The sequence below is a fragment of the Styela clava genome, chromosome 3 (genome assembly GCF_964204865.1).
Source record: "Styela clava chromosome 3, kaStyClav1.hap1.2, whole genome shotgun sequence".
Lineage (NCBI taxonomy): Eukaryota > Metazoa > Chordata > Ascidiacea > Stolidobranchia > Styelidae > Styela > Styela clava.
This window is the reverse complement of record NC_135252.1, coordinates 13,029,430-13,048,991: the sequence shown is the minus strand read 5'-3', so window position 1 is coordinate 13,048,991 and position 19,562 is coordinate 13,029,430. Positions and strand designations below refer to the sequence as shown.

The 19,562-nt window shown below is 34.0% G+C and overlaps 2 protein-coding genes across 2 annotated transcripts; one reads left to right on the top strand and one right to left on the bottom strand.

The window, feature by feature from the left end:
* Nucleotides 1-1,290: 1,290 nt before the first annotated feature.
* On the top strand, nucleotides 1,291-6,986 carry LOC120342519 (solute carrier family 22 member 21-like). Its single transcript, XM_039411387.2, has 12 exons — nucleotides 1,291-1,776; nucleotides 2,254-2,357; nucleotides 2,555-2,651; nucleotides 2,988-3,091; nucleotides 3,284-3,438; nucleotides 3,872-4,040; nucleotides 4,136-4,253; nucleotides 4,511-4,626; nucleotides 4,842-5,056; nucleotides 6,049-6,231; nucleotides 6,339-6,477; nucleotides 6,651-6,986. Exons 1-12 carry the CDS (start codon nucleotides 1,606-1,608, stop codon nucleotides 6,673-6,675), a joined length of 1,596 nt encoding a protein of 531 aa, XP_039267321.2. The 5' UTR covers nucleotides 1,291-1,605; the 3' UTR covers nucleotides 6,676-6,986.
* A 159-nt stretch (nucleotides 6,987-7,145) lies between these two features.
* On the bottom strand, nucleotides 7,146-19,100 carry LOC120342512 (solute carrier organic anion transporter family member 4A1-like). Its single transcript, XM_039411376.2, has 12 exons — nucleotides 19,018-19,100; nucleotides 18,383-18,514; nucleotides 17,630-17,899; nucleotides 17,327-17,442; nucleotides 17,105-17,195; nucleotides 11,991-12,194; nucleotides 11,208-11,359; nucleotides 10,938-11,099; nucleotides 9,990-10,174; nucleotides 9,660-9,872; nucleotides 8,041-8,211; nucleotides 7,146-7,857 (listed from the first exon to the last, which is right to left on the bottom strand). Exons 1-12 carry the CDS (start codon nucleotides 19,080-19,082, stop codon nucleotides 7,753-7,755), a joined length of 1,866 nt encoding a protein of 621 aa, XP_039267310.2. The 5' UTR covers nucleotides 19,083-19,100; the 3' UTR covers nucleotides 7,146-7,752.
* Between the last annotated feature and the right edge of the window lie 462 nt (nucleotides 19,101-19,562).

The window sequence follows — 19,562 nt, the reverse complement described above, 5'->3', positions numbered from 1 at the left end:
AGTTTCTTGCTAAGTCAAAGTTTTCGACTTGAAGTCAGTGATAAATATATAAATCTTTCCGCTTACAGTCCACTTTTGAGCATTTGCTACAAAACTTTTCACAAAATAGTTGATGCTTGAAGTCGTAATCGACAAAATCACATTGGATATTGTGATTACATGTAAACATGATAAACTTGGTTTTAAAACTATAGTTTCAGTCGCAGCATTGCGACTATATTATTATATTACTATTACTCTTTTTATCAGTAAGCCTGATGCGTGAAAACTTATTCTTCGGTAATGAAGACCAAGTTTCTAACCAGACAAATTATAGAACAAAGCAAATTTTTTTTGCAAGTACAACGTTCGAGTTCAAAGAAAAACAATACTCCAGAATAACGTTTTCCTACTGTGAAGGAATTACTTTCAAGGGAGAGATTTCATTGCTTTAGGGGAGTAAAATTCAAATTTCGTATTTTCGCGAAGTATTACTGTCCCATTTTTAACTATTTAGGGTTCTTGTAATACATATTGAAACACACAAAATAAACTACTCAATTTTTACAAAAGTCAGCGCGCCATTTGCATGTAACACCAGCTAACGATTAATTGTAGATTGAAGAACAACCAAGGCGTATCAAATTGATATTAACGTTTGTTCCAAACATACAGTAGATTTTTACGATTAAAATAAACAGTTGGTTGCGCATTGTTATACTATGTACCAATAGTAAATTATACAATAATAAATATTTCAATGTGACGAATATTGGATGTCAATTGACAATGTCTCCCAAAGGTAACTTCGTGGCGGATGAGTATTATCCCTTGCATTCCAGGATTTGTGTTATGAGCGATGCTAAGTAGGTTGATTGTAGCCATAGCTGTAGGCCAGGCATAAAAATATGTGTTTAAAGGTTAGATCATTAATGGTTTCACAGTGATGGATTGTGATGTAAGTGCCTTAGCCCAAACAAAACCACAGAAAAAAATCTTCACGTACTTATTCATAATGATACCTACCTATGTTAGTCATTATTTCTCTGTTGCAAATTAAAATCAAGCAGAAAAATAGACTGATTAACTCATAATTAGTAGCTTTCAGATGGGAAATTTTTTCTTGAGAGCGCAATGAAGGGTCTAAAAATAAGCTAGTAATAAGGAGTAATGTTCAGTTACGTTATTTCGTTTATATAAAGCTAGGGTAACTTTCCTCCAGGCGTGTAAGTTGTAAACACGGGCAATGGGACGTGGTGGTCATTTTACTTCAAGCTCCCATCAGGCATGGGCTCACTGTTGCTGTATTGCATAAATTTATCTGCATTGCTTCAATAGATTAAAACACGAAATTGAATTCACGGTTCACTTCGTTGAGTGCTCGGATAATCGCCGTGTATGTAAAGAAATGATGCAGAACCTAAAAATTAAGAAATTAGATTAGATTGCAAGCATAGCCTAGTCTTTGGCGGTAAAAAATTATGATGTAATATTCAGGGAGATATCGTTAAAAAAATTTACAATCGGTTTTATCTTTTATCTATCATCAATAAGTGTTAATACTTATCAGTCAGAAGTCTACAATTTAGCTCAAAATACGTGGCTTGTATTTTTGGATGAGACCAAATGAAATACGACGACGTTTTACAAGAAATAGGTTTTGGAAAATACCAAATAAGGGTTGCAATTTTATTGGTTCTGAGTTGTGTTCCAAACGGGTGGTATGCGATGATATCTGTGTTCATACTCGACATTCCCGAACATCTCTGCCACGTTGGAATTCACGATACTAACAAGGTATGGAGTGTTGATTGAAGACTGTTAAAATATGATTTCAGAAACATGGGTAACTATATACTGTATCATAAAATCAACATGTTCAATACCTGCAGTACCATCTGCAATATGTATATAATTAAATTACCAAGCGCTTGAAAGACGACACGATCTAAATCGCACAAAAGAATCATGTAGGTTGGGTCAATATTCCTTCATTCATGAGTCCGAATCGAGATTGAAATGTATTTGAACAAATAATAATTTAAAAATTATAACTTAACTTAATAATTTTTAGTAAAAAGATTTTGAAAAATTCAAGCACTGAATACAAATAATATGATATTTATAAAAAATAATAAACTGTATCGAATTTATCAAGACTGAAATATAAGAAGTATGTGGCCTTTCCTGGTAACAGGATACAAGCACAAATTGCGTGCATAAGCAGACAATCTTTTTATATTTTATACAATATTTTAATCCAATTAATTCCAGACAGCATCACCAAACCTCACCAACGCCACGTTCAACAACTGCATCCCATGGGAAGAAAATGACGCGGGTGAAACAATTCCAAGCAAATGCAAAAGATATACAAGGTCAGTAAATCAGAAATAAAAGTGATGAAAGAGAGAAACTTAATACAAATATACAATATACAAATACAAATACAAAACGTAATATATCTCGAATTCAAATGAAAACTGCAAAGATTAAAGACTTAAATACAGACGCCGATGCATTAACAAATGTCTCATTTTGTAGCTAGTTTAATGTTTATTTTATTTTTATGTAGTAATGAAACAGAAGATGGTCAAAACAGAACAATAATTGATTGTGACCATGGATGGAATTATTTAACTGAATTCAATGAAACAACGGCAGTGATGGAAGTATGATACCATGCAATATATAGTTAAACTATTAGGATATATTTATACGCATAAAATCCCTTTAAACATTTTAATATTGCGTCGTATATAGTGGCATCCAAGCTCTGTGTAAATATGCACTGCATATGTATGTGGTTTGACATTTAAAATAAAAAAAATAAAAAATAAAAGAAATACTGAAATATTATATAATAATCTGACATGGAAGATCACATACCCGACTTCTATTCGAAATACTACAATGAACATTGTACGTATATACACATATACGTACCTATAATAAGGTAATAATACCTAGCGTACAGTAATTATCCCACAGCGCGTTTTTTCTCACAGTGGAATCTCGTCTGCGGAAAGTCTTGGATAAAACCTGTCATCATATCTGGATACATGATTGGATCACTCATTGGAGGAACAATAGGAGGAACATTATCGGATAGGTGTGATCACTAATATAACACAGAATCTAAAATAAATCAGAATTTTATGACAATTCCTTATTTACAAAAGATTGTTCTTGATTCATTTCTAAATCACATTCCATTCTAAAAATTCCCAACTCCCAACCGTTTACATGTCCTTTAGAAACAGTTTTCTCTTTTAGGTGTTTTATTCATCTCTTGGTATTCCAGATACGGACGGAAAGTAACATTTCTTGTAGGACTTGCGTTACAATCACTCTTTATTGCCGTGCTCGGATTTTCTGACAATTTCATCATGATGACTATCTTATATTCCCTAGCAGGATTCGGATCAACACTCAATTACTTTGGCGCATTTATCATAAGTAAGTCATAAAAAGTACTATAATTTGCACATTCGTTTTCGATCGGGACACATGTTATTAAAAGAACAGGATAGAAATGCATTTTTTCAATATTTACAAAATTCTGCCTGTTTGAGTACAAATAACCGGCGTAAAAGAACGTTTAACATATACACATGGTATATATATGCTTGATTGAACGTATTAGTATATCAACTATCCTATGCCGACATTACAATTTTAATCTTCTATAACAAATTTATAGGATAACTACAAAACAATCAGTAACAGATATAAATGAGTAACTATTCCCGCGATATAGGCTGGAAAAACTTACTCATATTTAGTAACTTATTTAGTATACTCGTATACTGTAAGCCTGAAATTTTATCACAAATAGGATTCGTTTTATTTATCTATCTACTTCATGTCTATTTCTCTAAATTTGTTATAGGTGCCGAAATTGTTGATCGTTCTAAACGAGCTTTAATTGGAAACCTTGCAATTGGTGCGTACGCTGTTGGATACATGATGCTGCCTATATTCGCCTGGTTTATTGCAGACTGGAGATGGTTGTGCTATGTAGTTGGAGGATTAGGGATTTTATTTGTGCCGTATTATTGGTGAGGAAAGATGAATTTATCCAAATTTAATGTTCTGTCTGAACTCCAAGTTAAAAAAATATTCACATCATGTTCTACGCCTCCTAATCTTACAGGTTCATTCCAGAATCCCCTCGTTGGTTGATTGTGAATGGAAAACCAGAAGCCAACTCGCTAATATTGAAAATCGCTCAGATCAACGGAAAACAAATAAACGAGTTGGATCTAACTAAAGTAAAGTTTTTTATGTATAATTTATATGAATTTATAATAATAAATGTATTGATTAATATGGCAATTTATTTGGGGAGGGGGGGGGGGGGGTCTCCGTCAAACCGGTTAAAAAAATGAATCTTCTCTCATATATTATACATTTACGGAACCGTTTAACATTTTATAACGCGTGGAACACTAAAAATAAAATTAATTAGCCCTGCAGTTTTCTCGACAACATGTTTCTATCAAAATTATTTTACAATGTAAAATGTTAGATCAACGTATCTGCAAACGATGACGAAGCAACCAACGAAACTTTCAAGCCCACACTGTTAGATCTCGTGAGACACAGATCAATCAGAACTCGGACCTTTGCTTTATCATTTATTTGGTAAGTCTTTAGTAGTTGTAGAACAGAATTTTCCGTCGTAATATTTTCTTTCTGATTGTACAAGGTATTATCTGATGGATTTCAATAAAACAAACGTATGCCGAGAATAAAAGACCTGTGATGTTAAAAGCCTGCATTAATGATATACACATTATTTTACTTTGTTGGGGATCTGCACGTGTACCTAATTTTATTATCATATTATTATTTTACAGGCTGACTGTGGCATTAACATATTATTGCATCAGCTTGGGAACTTCAAATTTGGGAGGAAACAAATTCATCAACTGCTTTGTTGCAGCTGGAATTGAAATACCGTCTTACGTTCTGATATATTTTTCTATGGAAAAGTTTGGGAGACGAAGCACCCTCGCATTTTATTTAGTTCTCACAGGAATATCTTGTATAACGGCATCATTGCTTCTCAAAGGTAATCATTTCCTTACATGTATTACAGATTACATTTATATTTGCTTTCATGTATATCGTATCTGAGAAGTGTGCAATTCTGCAGTTACACATATATCAACTCTATTTGACTTCAAATGTATTTAGTGAGACATTTATTACGTACTTAATATTTTTGTGTTTGCTACACTAAATTTGTTTTCAAGAACTGCCATCTTGAAATATTCTTCGAAAGTTAGGAGCATCTGAAGTTATTCACTTCGCGGCGGTATGAATAGCACGATAATGAGTTGCGCACGTATGCATCGAGTTTGTTAAACAAAATGATGGAATAAAAAAAGGCGCTCCTATGAATTAAAATAAAACAATAAAATTTTGTGTGAAATACTGGGAAGGACTTATACTTTATTTGAAAACGAAAATAAAAGTAATAGCTTTTAAAATATATGTATTCTATTCTTGCTCAAAAGGGCGATTTTCTTCTCAACAAAACAGTTAACCCAACGATTTAGCAAAACGATTCATTTGGACACTTCCGGTCTGAATATCCATGAATAAAAACCAATATATATGATGAAATAATCTATAGTAGGAAATAAATATACGTTATATAATCGTTTAAAACTCTTTTGGCTTACAGAGTATTCCATATCGCTCAGATAACCCTGTTACAAGTCGTGCTGACGACTTCGTTGTCATTCATAAAAGTGAACATTAAAGAAATTAAAATAAAGGAAAGTTTGTTACATTGATCCAGATTGTCCCCATCGGCCATCGTAAAGAATGTATGTTTTTAGGATGAACAGGGTGTACTAAAAATACATGTTTATTGGAATCGTCAATTAGTAGGAATTTAAAGTAATATGACAAGTAGTAGTATGATGGAAAGTTGTGTGGTTATCATATTTTTAATACCGAAATTTATGAAATTATAAAATTAAGGCAAAATCATAATACTTTCTTTTTGTACAAATAAAAACGGTCAAATACATGATATCAATTTACTTTCTGCAGTTGACGAAATTCTGATGACTGTTTGTGCAATGTTTGGAAAACTTTGTATTTCGGGTGTATTTTCAGTCGTATATATTTATGCAGCTGAGTTATATCCAACTCAAATGAGAAATATGGGAATGGGGATTTGCTTTACCTTCGGACGAATTGGAACAATTTCAGCTCCTTACATGGTATTTGCAGGTTAGTTCAATATTAGATTGCTATAGGTTGTTGGGCCGTAGCCTTGTTTATTGATAAATTTCCTTTATGTATGAGTGAATAACAAAGTTATTGGTTTTTAAATACAGGAGAAAGTGCTAGACGAGATATTCCATTCATAATAATGGGATGCTTCACAGTCCTGGCAAGTGTCATCAGCTTAGTGTTACCAGAAACAAACAACGTTAAATTGCCAGAAAATATGGATGACGTCATCAAGCAAGATAGGTTAGTTATGGTTATTACGTGAAATGGAATCACAAAGAAAATTTAACTCCGTTTTACCAGAAGGCATTATATTTTGAAATAAGGCTAATACTATGCATTTATATATTTGATTAACAATATACTAACGGAATAATTTGACGTCGTGTTTTATTAACTGATTCTGTTATATGCAGGTACAAGATTAAAATGTGCCGCTAACGATGATACAACTGACACGAGATTGGGAAAATATCATTTTGTCGAAAGATAATAGGTGAAGAAAATTTGTGTATTGATTGCAGTAACAATCAAAATTGTTTCTGTTCGAGTTATATTGCTTCTTGACATATCTGCCAGATTAAATAAACATTAAGTTTGTGTGTCTTTGACGAGATGCACAAATTATGATTATGGACTGGCCCGATAATGAAGATTTTCTACTGATGTAACAAAATTCTTGTTCGTCACAGCATGCGCATTGAGAGATGATACATTTTCATATTATGCTTCATAAATTCAGAAACTCCCAAAACTAAGCCACTGGCTTAGTACACCGACTTAATAGAGCTAAGATTACCACATACACCGACTTAATAGAGCTAAGATTACCACATATATATCTCACTTCGTCAACGTCCGATTTTAAATACAAAATTGATATTTGCCTTCTTAAGATAGTAATAGTATGAACAAAGATTAAATTTTAAGGTTAAATTTGCAATCCGGACTTTTATAATAAACAGCACTTGTCCAAGTGTTAATTAAGTATGGACAAACGGTTGCAACTACATCATATATGTAGGCATCTCACTTCAATATTAGACAATAATAATGAATTGTAATATATTTTCAATATGGTATAAACTCATCCATATCAATAAAAATAACAGACCAATGCTTGAATATATGGACACTGAGGTCCAATGGCTGAAATACGATATATGACCATTCAAAAGTTTTTTATTCAAAATTGCAAACCAAGTCTCGCTGAATTGGCAATCCACATTAATATCGTTTGGTGAAAGACGTAATACCCCATGGTGCAATATTCGTCGAAATCGAAAAATTTGGGGTTAGTAATCAGGACATTTGTAAAAAAAAATATAGTTTCAGTGCTTTATGACGACATCAACAATCTTCAAATAATGAAAATTTTAATACGATTAGTTAAATATACTTTTAAGGATAAGAAAATTTTCCCAACAATAACATCACCCCAAAAGAAACAACATCAAAGTTTTAAGTGGGCGATCTTCTGTACATTTAGTGTCCACAAAGTTTCAATAGTATTCAGTTTTACGAGTTCACATCTACTCGATTACTTTCTTCAATATACTTGCCTCGCTTCGGAATTCGCTTCAACATTAGTAATGCAACTGCGACGAACACAACAGCAAGAAACTGTGAATATTGAGATAAAATGGTTACGAGGAAACATCGTAACATACATGATAAACAGTTTTGAAATATACTGAATTAACTTGAACTGTAATGAAAATACAAAATCACCATGCTACGTAAACGCTCATATTTAACATTTGATATTCGGAGAGACATATTCGTTCAAATGCTTTGCCTACTCACCCGTTCCGAAGCCATCAGAAGCGTGATATTTCTTGCCAAGTTTGATTTCTGGAACGATCGACAAGTACCGCGGTCTCCGCACTCTGTGCTTGAAACCAAACAAGCTGCTTCAACAGCTTCGCCAAACAGCAGTCTACCCAGTAATCTTCCGAGAAGTATTTGAGCAATTTTCTGCGTAAATATACATTCTGTTTGTATTATTTTAACCAGGGTGGTCCAAACTGCGGGCCGCTGCACAATTATAGCGTATACACTACTAAACCATTGGCAGATATTTGTATTTATGCACTTTTGATTTATTTTTAAACCATTCCAACTGAGAATCGTCGTTCTTTTTCTGATCCGGATGTTGGGATTGATGTTTGTTAAATTCACGGAATTTCATTGTTGTATTTATGAACGTCAAGACGGTGTCTATATGTCGTTCTGTGATCGGTACAAGGAGAATGAATTGTCTTGGGCAGACAAGACTAAGCCGATGAGATGAGCTCGCCGCAGGTAACTACTCATTCGAAGAGACGTTTTGTGCCTTTATTTTTAGTCAAAACACCCCTATATTTTCAAGTGTTGGAAATGTGACAGTAGTGACGAACCGCAGAGCTTAGAGCCGCGCGATCATTTCTTTTTTAATCAGGGTTCGAGGTCCCAACTTAGGCGGACTTTTTGACGGTAGTACTAGGCCTGCTCACGCTACAAGAAATCAATTCATCATACAATGAGTGTAGAAAAAAGTTGACCGAAGTAAAATGAGAGGAAACGTATTTCCTTACCCACAACAACGTTAAATCACAGTGTCTGGGTGTGTTTTCAAGTAATATCCGTCACGAAAGAATATAATTTTAAGCGACAATAAAACGAAACGCGAGAAAAGATACCGACAATACATCGACATTTCTCCGAAAGTAATTTCAAAATAACTAGGCTTTATATTTATATAGTTTCCTTGAAAACTGATCAGAACGATAAACTCTCATTCTTAAATATATTTAAAGTGAGTAAACTGCGAGTGAGTCAATTACGTATAGCGCGCGAAGACTGACCATTTGAATATTTTTTGCGCCATGAAACCATTTGCACTTAACATCAACTTTTCTGCGTTTTGTTGTCATTTGTCTAAATTATAATTAAAATATAGGATCATTAAACGAGTAATTGTGAATTATATACTTGTTACGTTATAGTATAATTATAAATATTATGTGCAGAATAATGTTGTTTCTGTGTCATGGCCAAAGCGTTAGCAGCAGTGGCAGTGGCGCAGCCCCGGCCCGAATTTCATATTCGCAATGACATGTTTTGTAATGACAATTAACATTAAATCTCATAATACCTGCGATGCTAACTATGCATATCACAGTTAGAAATGCGCAAAAAAAAATATTTTTCCGTCTAAGCACTTTGGAATGTTCGACTTTCGTTGCAAACTTCCCTCCGTTTTCCAGACATTTTTGAACTTAAAAAATGAACTTATTTTTACATTACAACCAACAATGGGACGTTCATCAACTAAACGTAAATGACATAGAAGTTTTATGCAATAAAGTACGGTCGTTCGCGGGCCGCAAAAAAATAGTTCGCGGGCCACAGTTTGCCGACTCCTGGCTTAGAATAAAGCTCACCTCAACACCGAGTGCCATCGTTCGTTGATTGAAGCTGACACATCTCAAGGTAGCTTGAACAATGGGAGTAATTGCAAGAAATCCGCTGAAATAACTAACGAACAGTATCAATGCCATTGTAATCATGTTTGGGCAAATTTCATGAGCACATTTTTCAGACGAAACTACGCTTGTAATATTTCCTCCAGAAAGGCATTGACAATCTGAGAAAAACTGCAAAGAATTGATAATTTTGCGATAAATTTTACGAATTCTAAAAGAATGAACTTTTATAAAAGAAGAAGATAATTTCATTAATTAGTTGGAAAAATTAAACACTCTGTTAATTACCGTTTCGTTCATTTGTGTTAAGCACCCTGCATAGCATGGGGAAAAATAAGTCACGCCTAGATCGTCGCAAACCGGATTAAATCTATCTGTACTGCACCCGCATTTTGTATTGCACTTTGATTCAATGGATTTGATATAATTACTTGCATTGCTGGTATCGACAGCTATTGTTGCTCCAGCAAAATCTGTAAAAAGTACATTTGAATGAACGAAAAAAGAAAACTCACAACTGTACGATATTGCAACAAAAACGCAAAATTGTCACCCACCCGTATACAGCGGGCGTTAAGGGGGGAGCAATAGGACCTTCTTGCGGTGGTTGGCTGCTATTCGGGAATCGAGATCCTAATGAATGCTCAAAATATACACGGCGCTAATCTAATTATCATCTTGTACTTAGCAACATTTAATAGCTTTAGGGCTAGTTATGGTCTAAAGATTCAAGAAATGGATATCATGAAAGACATCTGACAAATAAAAAATAATATGAAACCGCTGCGTAAACACTAACTCCAAATTTGGTCTTAGGAGGCATCTGCGGCTTTTCATTCAGGCTTTAAAATAGCTTTAAGCGAATAAATAAAAAGCTGTTTGTAATAGAGTATTATTTGTATATACCCACTTACATCACAACATAATTAAAAGAATTGCAAAACTAACAGGTAAATAGTTCGCTCCATTTCGTGTGATATGTAATAGCCTTAAGGCTATTAGGAATTAAAAATAATGTTAATATCCATGGGTATATTTTACATTTCATTATTTTTATTTACTTCAATATCTAGTCATTTTGAAGTCTTGAGGTGATTGATTCGCATTTCTAACGATTAAAAATACTAAGGTATACATACATTCATTTATAAAAATAGGGCTTAATACAAATTCGACCTAGCAGTTCTCTCAAGCGTTAATTATTTGGCTGAGATATTTTGCGCAGGAAATAATTACCTTTTTCAGGGCATTTCAGCATAAATCCAAACACAAACAAAAACGAAACAAAGCTAGTTCCCAACATAAACTTTAATATTCCTTCCAATTTTAAGTCAAATTTTGTTATTACTCCGCCACTTATCACATAACCCAACGTTGATGCAACTATAACCAGGGCCCCTAAATAAAAAAAGAAGTGAAGTACATTCATGTTTTTCGACTATTTTGTTAAATATCAAATATTAATAGCACTACATCAATTAAGAAGTATTTGCAAGAATAGCAAACCCAAATAATAAGCTGCTCTAGTTTCTTCCAATCCAAGCAATTCAACTCCCAGTTTAATTGAATAATTTGCAAAACCAAAGATTAGAGCTTTGTGCATGACACCAACCAACATCACCGAAACAAATACGCCATTTTTGAATAAATCCAAAAGTCTGCAGAAATAAGTAGGCCATTTTGTAAAACATCACCACACCAATCTATATATTAGAAAAGCGTAAAAGAAATTTGCATTAACTCATTGCACACTGGTATATGAAGTGAACTGTTTTAAATATTTTAAGGGCATTTGATTCATGTTAAAACCGAAAATGAATTCTTATTGCTTTGAGTTTGAGAGCACTATGATCAGAAAAATTAATTGATAGTGTACAAGCATTTTATACAAAATGTCATTTCAGTTAAAACGAGGTTTGACATAATTGCTAAAAATCAAATAGTGATAACTTTATCGGGTTCCTGGCAATTATGACAATGTGGAATTCAGTTCAGATATCCGTTTCAAATTATATCAACCAATTATATTGACCTCCATGTGCAAGGGGTTATATAAGCGAGTCTCTGTTTTAGCAAGATTGGTTATTTTAATGAATTAGCCGGTCGGAAACTCAAAACACCGAACATCTACAATAACCATAAGTGGATAAAATCAAAAATTACTCATATTTGCGGTATTTACATAAACTTGTTTCTGGCATTGTGATGTATGAGCATTACATCGGATTTTTGTTGCTTTACCGTGATGCGGTAAGCAAGAATTAGGCAATACTAAGTCGAATTATTTACTGTTTGCCTATATGCTTTTCCTCGCCTCTTCTTTCGCTGTCATCCTTTCTTTGCTCTCTTTCTTTCCTTAAACCATTCGTACTTGGTAATTTTTTGGGAAGGAACATCACTGGAACAGATGACAAAATGATTCCTATTCCTCCAACCAAGTATCCAATCCACCAAGCTCCAACCCACAAAGAGCTCGTGGTGTCAATCGATACACTGTAACAAGAACAAGAGATTTTGGTGTGGACCCCAGGACATATTGGAAATACTGGCAACGAAAAAGCAAATAAATTAGCCAAAGATGCAACAAGGTGAGAAAATAGTTTTCACATTAGTTATCAAACTTTCGAAAAAGTGAATTAGTGCGACATGGAATGGAATAATTTTATATCACACAAGAAAAGGCTCAACATTTCAAGTTATTCGTCCCATCAGGTAAAGATCACATTCCATACAAAATATCTCGAAGATATGAAACAATTTTAATCAGACTACAAACAGGCCACTGTCAATTAAAAAACTATCATCTGCGATTAGCTGCCGCGACAACGGACTTTGCGACCATTGCATGGAAAACGAGACCGCCGAACATTTTATAATATATTGTCCCCGCTTTGAAGTCTCAAGATCATTTTTATTTAATCATTGCAAAGAACTGAATATACCCCAGTAAATATTACCACTTTGCTAACAAATTCCAGATTATATTATTTGGCGTAGAATAGTTCTTAAAGCGGGAAGAAGCATTTGAACATAGAATGCGATAATGGTGCGCAAAACTACGCCAGTTAAACGGACAATTGTGTATGTATGTTTATTCGTCTCGTAATAGTGAGAAATGAATAAATTGCCAATCATTATTTAAGACGGGATGCATGCACAAGACCTACTGGACTAAAACACAAATGTGTGGCATGCACCCCTTTTGACAAATATAAAACAAAAAACGTTAGATTAAATATGTATAATATGGTCCCTTATATCATAGGTTCTCAAAGTGCTCCGTACGGAGCCCCAGGGCTCCGTGAGAGAAACCCAGGGGCTCCGCGAGCTATTCGATTACTTTTTAAAATACTGAATTGGCTAATTTTACTATTAGGATTACTGAAATGAAAGACTACTATTCTGAAATAACATAAAATACGCGAAAAACTGCCAACTATACATAAATTGCAGTCGTATTTTTGCGATCTTGGGATTTGTCAAGCTTGATTTTGTTCTTTCGCACTCACGAGCAAGATGTCGCCGTTTAAAAAACAAGAGGTCGGGGCAAAATACGAAAGATTGAAATTTATTTCATTGCATGCGGCTCCGTCGGTAGTTTCAGAATGGAAAAATAGGTACATCGCGCGCACAATTGACTGTGTTTCGGTTTCGCAGTTACTACGACGAATAACCAAAGAAAACCCAACATAACACCAAGTTTTTGATTCACAATGTCTATGAACGTGTTTTTAATCTGACGTGAGTCTGCTGAAACAAAACTTATAGTGTTATCTCCCATTTTAAGTTTTAGTTTTAATATTTCAGTATGCCGCTTTTCAATCAAGAAATTTGAGTGGCGGATTTACCTTTTATTATTTATTATTTTTAGCATTTCGTCTCCGGTGACTATAATATGGTAACATGTTTTTCACATTGAACTCATAATTCCCCACGAGAACAAAAAAGCAATACTCGTCGTCATTGTGGAACAATACATCATACATGTATATGTCGAGGAAAATTTTTGATTTAGGGAGAATAAACACCGCCATGCTGACGAAAACAATCGGCGATCGTAACAAAATGCAATCGAGTACGTTATTAGCGGCCTTTTAAGTCTTTCAAAAATATCTAAAGGTAAAAGATCCGACCCCTAATTTATTAATATGTTTGTCAAGTATCAAGTTTACAGCTTTAGTATATATATTTCATCTTTTACATTTAGATTCATTTATGACTTGTATTAACCCTATTAAAAGAGGTTAAGCATTTAAAATAAGTACAGTACTTTTGACTTACTCAGGAATATTATTCGGAAAGTAACAATTTTAACATTTATTTTGGGGCTCCGTGAATAATAGTCAACTTTTTCAAGGGCTCCGCAACACAAAAAGTTTGAGAACCCCTGCCTTATATAACCAGTTGTGCACGGTGGGGCGATGGGTTGATTGGTGTTGTGAGGGTGGTAAGAGTGGATATGCAAAACTTTTTTTACAGTGGAGTTTATAAGACAAGAAAATATATATAAATAGAGACAACACAACTAGGCTTGCACGTAATTGACAAAAATCAATTCCGTAATTACGGCAAAATCAATTACGTAATGACCCCGTAATTGCGATATTTTTCCACGCATTTAAACCTATCATAACAACCAATTGAATCCACTTCTTTTCCGAATGGGACATTGAAGTTGGGTTTTCATATTCTTGGCAGTACTACACGCCGGCGGCAGATGTTAAATACAAATATCAAGGAGTGAATTCAAACTAATTTCATTCTGATTTTTATCTTTTGTGTTAGCTTTGGTTTTCCTTTATCACCTTCGCAAATTAACTGTCCCATTTTTATGCGATCAATTCTATCATTACCGACACTGGTATACGGATATTTATGGAAACGATAGTTTTTTAAAATCGACTCTCGTACTGAATAAAAATTACGGGTTTCTAATTTATTAACCAACGACGAGCTTATTCTCTCGTTTGATTAACCTTGCGATTTCCTCGCGACGAAGACTTGTTTTTCCGACATTACTGCCTTGTTAGCATTTTATAATAATAATTATTGATGTCGACTTATTGACGATATTCCGATTACCATGCTTCATTTTACATTTAATCATTTCGCGGACTGAATGTTTATAACATTATTTGCGATAAATTTAAATCAAATATTATTTATTTGCGTATAATTTAAATACCGAACTTATACAAAGTTATATCGCAAAGCAATGCATTTTGTGACATTTATTTTACACTCACGACATTTATTTGCTAACTCAAGTCGGCGATCCTATCGGCCAAGATTGACACAAGTTTGGTCGAGTGTCGGTGGTATTCAAGTCGACGATAAATCAAAATAAGTTGCCGCATTTGGTAAGACAGTTAATCATATATGGCCGAAATATTGCGAGGAATTGTGAAAAACATCATGAGCAAGGCCAAGTCCGGACTGATATATAACGATAAAACCGTTAACAGATCATCAAGATTTTGTAATAGAAAATGGATCTCGCACGGAATATACACACTGGCTCATATTTGATTATATATGATAGCAGTTAAATTTTTAGCGGTCCGCGAGGAATCCGTCGTTTTGCTGTTTCTCTGCCGTCTCAATCGCTTTACCGATGCCGAGAAGACGAAGTTGCGCTGGTTCATTACGCAATCTCTCTTTTGTCGTCATATTTCTATTTGATAAACGCGACATTAATTATCACGGCGAGGTATTGGCGCGAGTGATCAATCGCTCTTTTCGCTTATTTGGTTCCAATTCGTCGCGAAAGCTCTTCGTTAAATTTCACAAGATCGTCGTGTTGAAAGGTTATGGATATTTTCCTGTTTATTCCTCAAGTCTGAAACAAAACAGCTAAAAACAGTATGATATTCCATGTTCATATATTAAGTGTTGATATTAACAATAAAGAATGGTTAAGCATTGCTAATCCACACTTGGTGGGGAATTCCCACTATTTAAACGCGTGAATATAAATTAGAATAAAATAGAAACGGAACATATATACCATAAGTAACGGAAAACTGGAACAAGTAAATAATAAATAAAAGTATAATGGATACAAATGTTTGATAGACCATGTTTGGTAGATTGATCTCCTGCGTTCATTAGTCATTTCACCCGAAGAAGTTGAAACCGAGCTGTTAGCGTCCATCGGTCTTAACACAATTCTTCCCCCTATCTACGGTTATTATGTACATTGGCCATGGCACTGCTAGATAAGATGCGAGAGAAGTTGTAACCAGGTGTGTTGGCGTCGATCGGTCTCAACGCAATGCTATCCCTTATCTACGGTTAAGTTGCGGGAGAAGTTGAAACCAGGTGTGTTGGCGTCAAACGGCCCTACTCAGTTCTTCCCCCTTAACTAGGTTAATAATTAACATTGGCCATGCCAGATAAGTTGATAATAGGTTAGTAAATGGCAACGCGTCATGCCTTCCCTCACCTACGTAACAAGAGAGAGAAAAACGGCTGCGAATACCGAAACCCTAACTTCTTCTACTTGTTGAGCTTTCATTTTTCGCAATCGACGAAATTGACTACTTTGAAGAAAGCTCGTTTCAATGCAATTATTACGACTTTACGTAATTCGTAACTTCCCTTCCGTAACTCCAAATAATTACGTAATTCCGTAAATCCGTAAATTACGTGCAAGCCTAAACACAACACCAAGGTACATAACAGGTACATAACAGTTCAGGTACATAATGATGAAATCAAAATTTAGGCGTAACTACAGCACATTTGAGTGGTGAGACCATATAATTTAAATGGGCGAAGTATAAAAGGTGAATGTCGGTTCTCGTGTGTATATGGTATGCGTCACTCAAAGGTGATCGTAGAGTCTTTGATAGAACATGGCTATTTCAGCAAAAATGTGAACCATGCCGATTTTGGTGGAATACTTCATTTCGCGTGTCATAATTAAGGTTTGCTTGTTTTATTTTTTAAATTAATGCCGAATGTAGTAAGAATTTAGGAAAAAATAAATTCAATGAAAAGCATTTCAATAAAACCTATCATGATTGCTTTTTTGCCAGAAGGAAAGAAATGTATAAAGAACTATTCAATTAAAGCTAATACATTATAAAGAAAAGCATTGTCTCCATGTCATGGAATTAAATAATAATAATAATGTTAAACATATTCACATGCCCAATCTAGACTATAAGTAACGAAACGAGGATAAAACATCTCGTCGTCGTTGTATATAATCTCCTCTATACAAGTACATTAACAAATGGACGAATGGAGATTGTAAAATTGAATGAAGCAGGACTCTTGAATCAGTTTTATTCCCAAATATAATTTAAAAAAAAACAAGGTGAGATAAATCAATATCGATTCGAAAAAATATGACAGTTCGAGAAATTATGCCCAAGATTTTTAGTTATGGAAAATACCTCTGATAAGGTTGATTGTACAGTTCTAAAGTCACACCGCCAAGTAAATATCCTATGGACGTACCAACTGCTGATGAACTGTAGAAAATCCCTGAAACGTGAAGCGCCAATAAATACTTGCATTTAACAGAAAAGAATGAAAATGTGTTAGTCAATTATAATTAGTTTCGAAACCAAACCAATGAAATTATTGAATTATTTGAAAGCTCATTCATTGCTTACCGTTATACATCGATGAATATCTTTGCTTAACGTTTTCATCCAGGTATGTTATACCGATAGAAGGAAGGAATTCCGAACCAATACCACAACAAAATGTTCCCAACATGAATATAAATCTTAATAAAACGAACTGTTAAACTATAATAGTGAGAGGCCTTACGACTATATTAGGGCTCTTTAACACAAGTCAAGAGTAAAAAGTAATATATCTTCTGTGATATATCTTTTCATATCAAGTGACAATTAAGCACTCAAATATATATATTTGGATGTTATCGTCAATGAAAACATATATTTGTTAACCTGTAGTTTCGGATAGGTGAAGCACTGCAGTTCATTTCAGTGACATTTCCACAGTAATTGGTGACTCCATAGCCATAGGTGTAACGTGGTGAGGTAAAATGAGGTATAACGAAAATAATGCATCCCAGACCACTAATAAGAATTCCTCTCCCAATCCACTGCGTTTTAAAAAGTTTTTCTCCGTAGAATATAGCTGCGATAAGCGCAATACATGCACCGAGATCTATCATCCCACCGATGACTCCTGATTCCATTGTTCGAAGATGAAATCTGTGAACAATTCGTTTTTAATAATTTTTATCGTATGCAAACAATGACTATTTTATAAATCAGAACTTGTGAAATTACATAATATAATATTTGATGTGTACAAATTTTTGCTTCGATTACTGCACAAATATGCTTAGTTTTGCTGTTTTCCAAATGACATAAGCGCTATATTTGACTTTGCGAATGCCCGCAGGTAAATTGACATTTGTGTTATATTTAGCCATGTTATATTTATAATCTGAACACTCTGCTCATCTTGGCTCAAGAAAAAATGTGGAATGAAATTTACTAAAAAAAAACATTTTAATATTGTTTTTATTCTTAATAGTATTATTTGCAGAAAACTTGAATTAATCTTTAGCAAATAAATGAACATTCTACATTCCGTGGTTAATTTGAAAAATAGATCAGTGGAATCTGTCTTATATATACAGTAGTTTTTGTGATATCATGTAAGACTGTAAGTCATCTATATCTACTCACTGTTTCTCAATGGTCGTTATTGTTACGTTGAAAACTCCAAGTAACACTCCATCTGAGAAGAGGTATGCAAGCGACAAGAATGCTAGTGCCCATCGTGGAGAAGCAAATCGTTGTAAGCCAGTAAATATGTATCTTAATAAAATTAGAAACGGAATTAAGTAAGGCAAGATGACTTCACAGAAAAAAAATTTCGAATGATAACCTGTAAAATGATAGTTTAAATAAAATCAAACAAACTTCCAGAGAATCCCAATATATGCATTTCTTTAAATTTATCAAAAAAAAGTAATATACTATCAAAACAAATCAGTGCATACACATACAAAAAAATAAAATTGGGTGCCGCTGCTCGATAAGCAGTATTGATTTTCCGCGTTTCCCTTCACCCTGAAATGGAATTTCTTCATATAAAACTTATTGTAATTTGTATAGTGTGAGTGCTTTTTCAGCATGGTGAAAAAATAAACTACCGACTACTTATTTGGATCATTAAAACACGATGTTCTGCTCCGAAATAAATTGCTGAGATTAGGAAACCTTTCTATTATTATTATTAACTTTTATTATTATATATATCATGTTCAAAGTTTGGAAATACAAATTAACTTCAATGTGAATTCAATTTCCCACCATACCTTTTTGTACCAGATGAAATTTGTATGCCGCATGTCGTTCCGTCGATCGAAATATTTTCTTTCATTTTAGCATATCTATTAGTAGTACTGGCAGTTTCTCCGAGATCTTCTTGTATTGAGGCGTCTTGTCTTGAATCCATACTTGCGCTACTCGCAGATTTATTATTTTTTGTATGCAATTTTAAAGAAAAACTGGCATACTGCAACTTTATTTGCACTAGCGTTAGCTTGATTTTTAATTTTCTTCGATCAACGTTCACTATACGACAATTATATAAAAAAACAACCGATCAATTATTTATTTCGGTTCTCTGGCATAAGTCAAAACAACACAAAAAGTAAGCAGACAAACAATAGGAACAGATACCTGAGAGGCGAGCGTAACTCATAACAAAGTTAAAAACATACAACTACAAATACATGCCTACTCGCCAAAAAAAAGTGCAAGCACACAAAAGAGTGAACGCGATTCAAAATCGGGCAAAGTTCTTTCAAAGCTCATTAAAATGAGGAAACATGTAACGATAAAATATAAAAAACAGTGA

Coding starts and splice junctions, on each gene's coding strand:
- LOC120342512 (XM_039411376.2), bottom strand. CDS start 19,082: ATGAAAGAAAATATTTCGATCGACGGAACGACATGCGGCATACAAATT. Junction 17,443..17,629: donor TCACCTATCCGAAACTACAG/GTTAACAAATAT, acceptor CGTTTTATTAAG/ATTTATATTCATGTTGGGAA. Junction 7,858..8,040: donor TTCTGATGGCTTCGGAACGG/GTGAGTAGGCAA, acceptor CAATATTCACAG/TTTCTTGCTGTTGTGTTCGT.
- LOC120342519 (XM_039411387.2), top strand. CDS start 1,606: ATGAAATACGACGACGTTTTACAAGAAATAGGTTTTGGAAAATACCAA. Junction 1,777..2,253: donor GAATTCACGATACTAACAAG/GTATGGAGTGTT, acceptor AATTAATTCCAG/ACAGCATCACCAAACCTCAC. Junction 6,478..6,650: donor GACGTCATCAAGCAAGATAG/GTTAGTTATGGT, acceptor TGTTATATGCAG/GTACAAGATTAAAATGTGCC.